The sequence below is a fragment of the Echinococcus granulosus genome (genome assembly GCF_000524195.1).
Source record: "Echinococcus granulosus chromosome Unknown EG_S00004, whole genome shotgun sequence".
In the NCBI taxonomy this organism is placed as follows: Eukaryota; Metazoa; Platyhelminthes; class Cestoda; order Cyclophyllidea; family Taeniidae; genus Echinococcus; species Echinococcus granulosus.
In genome coordinates, this window is record NW_020170384.1 from 93,625 (window position 1) to 97,485 (window position 3,861).

General features: G+C 44.9%; 1 protein-coding gene across 1 annotated transcript in view; it reads right to left on the reverse strand. All coding sequences in view use genetic code 11, as the record gives it.

Annotated features, from left to right (window-relative positions):
- Nucleotides 1-342: 342 nt before the first annotated feature.
- EGR_01012 (Triple functional domain protein) overlaps nt 343-3,861 on the reverse strand; it is a gene marked incomplete at both ends in the record, with an annotated part of 23,275 nt that continues 19,756 nt past the window's right edge. The window contains 3 exons of the mRNA XM_024490261.1: nt 343-362; nt 1,747-2,005; nt 2,313-2,786. Of these exons, the coding sequence (XP_024355080.1) occupies nt 343-362; nt 1,747-2,005; nt 2,313-2,786 (753 nt within the window). The remainder of the gene's footprint in view (nt 363-1,746; nt 2,006-2,312; nt 2,787-3,861) is intronic.

Here is a 3,861-nt window from a genome sequence, read left to right on the forward strand (position 1 = left end):
TTGAATTTAAAAGTATAGGAGTTAACGCTAACATAAGAGACTGAACCGTAAACGGAGTTCCTTTAACACTAGTATATGTGCCACTTCAAATAATGTACAGCAGTTTATTTCAGATACGGGAAGAAAATATGGAGACACTAGCACAGCGTTCAATCTAGTCTGTCGGTGGCCATGCCAGACAAAACCGCCATGTTATTTCAACATCTCGCTAATTACAGGAGCGCGGAGTGATAAGTTGTATCAACGGTATGCCCTGATTGCGAACTTGACATTCACTCCGTATCGCAGTCAGTGACTCCGATCATCAAAATCCTAATTGCCTTTTCAAAGCTATTGGAACTTTTACGGGTCCATAATCAACCCTGAAAGCGCAGACACAACGAGTACCGCAAAACGGTGGCAGTACAGAAAGGGCAGCTCCAGAACTTGGTTACAAAGAATGTCGGAATCCTTTGTTTCCACTACAAACTAAATGAGTGATCACGAAAGGCCAGAAATGTACCACAAGGCTTGATAGTTACGGACCCTCAACTTCATAAACAGAAAATAATGTGAAGGCTAGCAATAGTTTGCCCTGGAAGTAGACTGGGTGCAATTGAAGCAGAGAGCACAAATTGGTACAAATTGCAATGTTGGTGGAGCTAATTCTAGCAGGGCCTAAGACAAAGAAGTTGAATGGGCCATCTCAGCCTTAAATTTGTCATCAGCTTCAGAAAACGGCAATGAAAAACAACTTAGCCACGTTTGTCAGGTTCACATTTGGCTTGCAAATGGTAATCACACTGGAAGAGTGGACAGAAGGTCCGTAAAATTCTCCTTTAGAAACCTAACTATCATGCAGCATAGTTGCAGGAATTATGAGCAGAGCAACCTACATAGGCCATGTGAAATAACCTAGCAACGAATAAAAGCTCGAGAATTCGTAAATAATCAAATCATAATAAACGAAGTCAAAAGTGAGAATCTTAGGGGCCATTTGAACCAATTTATCGATGGTTATAACGACTAGACGGAAGCTGCGTGGGAAACAATTGTAAGGAAAATTTTGCGAAGATTCTGAATTGGTAGCTCAGCAAAAGCAACACAAACGACTTATCTAACTAACAAGGAGAACAGACAATGACGGCAAATCCTCATTGTATTATCAGCTAGTGTACATTAGAACATATTTATAAGATATGCACAGTAACGAGGGAGGAGAGAAGGCAGAGAAACGTGAAGTTTGTAACGCTGAAAATTCGTTTACTTGATTGCTTGTCTGAATGTGCGTGAGCGCGTGTGCACACGCACATGAACGAAAACACCTAACAAATCAGAAGCAGCCAGTGAGATGAGGGGAGGGGAGAGGGGAATGTGAGTTAATCGCCAAACACGCACGCACACACGCTCACGCACGCAAACAGAGAACAGACAAAAGGCTATTTGAGAGATGGAAAGTCGAGACGGGGTCTTATGTACAAATGAGAGGGGTGAATGATTATACAGGCCACTGTGAACGACTGCATGTTCCACCTCTAGGCAAGCAATGAGTTCTCCTTAGTCGGGAGAGGCGGACTCATGCTCGAAGCTAGGGACGAAAAGACAAGAGAGCTTACGACCAAGGCTAATAGGATTTTAAAAGGTAGGATATCCGACCGCTTAAAAAGTACATAGCAAAAATAGATAATGCTATTACGATCACTCAGGTATAACTAACCAATCCAAAGAACCAAGGACACGGCAAACGATATGGATCAGGAGAGCTACCTTCATCGCCAGAAACGGTGACAATGGCGGAACAACGCTTGCCCTGCTCCAATGCGGCATTGAGTTCCGAGAGCCAGCGAATGCGAACCTCGGGAGAATGAGGCGCCAGCACATGGCAAAGGTGCGACTGCAAACTGCCCTCTGCGCCACCCATTCCACCGCACACTGCCGACGTCGTTGAACGCCGCGGCCGCTCTGAGACGCAGAACCACAGTACCTGCTCCTCTGTCGGTCTCGATCCCGCCACGCTTATATCCTCCTACAGTGGCAAAAGATAAACACGAGCACCAGTTATAATAATTGAATTCAGTCACTGCGTTGGCGTAAGACATTCACTGAAATATGAATAAAAGCCTCTAAAGGCATTATTTCTTGCAGAGACTTTTTTCAAACCTCTTGCCAACGACCACCTCCACAATGCTCAGTCAGAACATTACCTACATCACAGAGGAAAAAATCATGTCTACTTTGAGACAAATTCCATTCCATGGGCTTTAACAAAGCAAACAGTTGGGCAAGTGAGGCTCTAACAATATAAAGGGAAGTGTAATTGTGAAAAAGCGTACCAACAGAGCGATTTGTGAGAAGGAGAGAAAGTGTCTGAACTGACAACGCATCTGTCGAGTGACACCATCGGTGCGTGAAATGGCTTCAACAGCAGCGTCAGCGATCACGAGGCCTTGGTCAAAGAGCAGGAGGTGACGATTCACGAAACACAAGGTGGTGGAGTCCTCCGCGATGGCCTTAAGCAGCTCCTCGTCTTGCGCTGCTGTACAGGCAGTGCCCTCGGGTCGCGACGAGGCGTCGGTAGCGCTGCTGCCACCGATGGTGAGGTCTGCCAGAGAGGCCTCCAACGCGCCTACCAGTTGTGTGGCCACGCGCAGCGCACCATGAATGCGAAGAGCACCCAGTGCATTCTGCTGCAGATCCGAGGGTACTCCCGTGAGCACTGGTGGCAGATATGGACCAGTGCCACCGCCCCCATCGGCTTCACCTGAAATCTCCACCATTCGCGAGAGGTTGATTTCGGAATTGGCCGTCTGGGTGGAGAGAGGATGCAAAAATTCATTAGCAAGGCGATCGGAAGCAACTATACTCAATTACACTGGTACAGGATTGAAAACCACTTTCAAATTAGCCATGCTGAACAGGGCAGGAAAAGGAAGTACAATGCAACGCTTTGTGGCAAAAGAACGTCAATGTTTCAGAGCAATCTTATCAGCCACAAAGATATTGCATATTTGAATAAAGGGACAACATTTAGATCTACTAATTCGGTTTACGCTAAAATTCGGGTAAAATTACGGAAGTGAGGAAGGGACAATGGATGTCCAATGGCCTCGAAACGGAGCAAAAGAACTTTCACGCAATTAATCGTAATGTTACTATTGGTTTAGGGACTATTTGGGAAGCCATAGGAATTAACACGACAATAACGCCAGACAATTACTGCTGACCATGTGAAACATACGAACCCATACCAAGAAGAAATTCTCTTTATAAACACCAAAGTTACGCCAAGTGCAGAAAGGGTTATTCACCCAACGATCAAAATCTGGGAGGGAAACGAAAGTCGGAGAAAGTGGATAAAGTGAGTCACCACCACATCTGCCAAATCGTCGCCTCTCCGCGAGTGCAAAATAGCATGTAGATCGCACTCCATAATGCGGTTCTTTTGCCCACTGCCCGATGTGCCAGCCTACGACGTATCCGGTAGTACGTACGCCTCACCGGCACCCTTAGGCCAAAAATAAAGTGAATTTCATAGCATAAAGCCAGCAAAGCGTGTTTTCTTCAAGATAAGGTTCCTACACCCTCTGTTTTTACAAAAGCAACGAAAAATACTTAAAAGTTCGCACTAAAATTCTGTTGGAGAATTAGACTCATTGTTGCCCTGTTAAAACGGTTGGTCTGCACCTCGCACTGTCAGTGGAACAGTGAACCAGCTTCGGAAGATTAGCGATTTCCCAATCTTCTGTTATGTCACGTTAATTAGGCGTAAGTTGAAAACAAGTGATGAAAAAGTAATATCTTACGACATTCACAACTAACTAATAAATTCACGCTTTTGAAAATAATTATACATGTATAATCAAACAACCGAAATATTGGTAG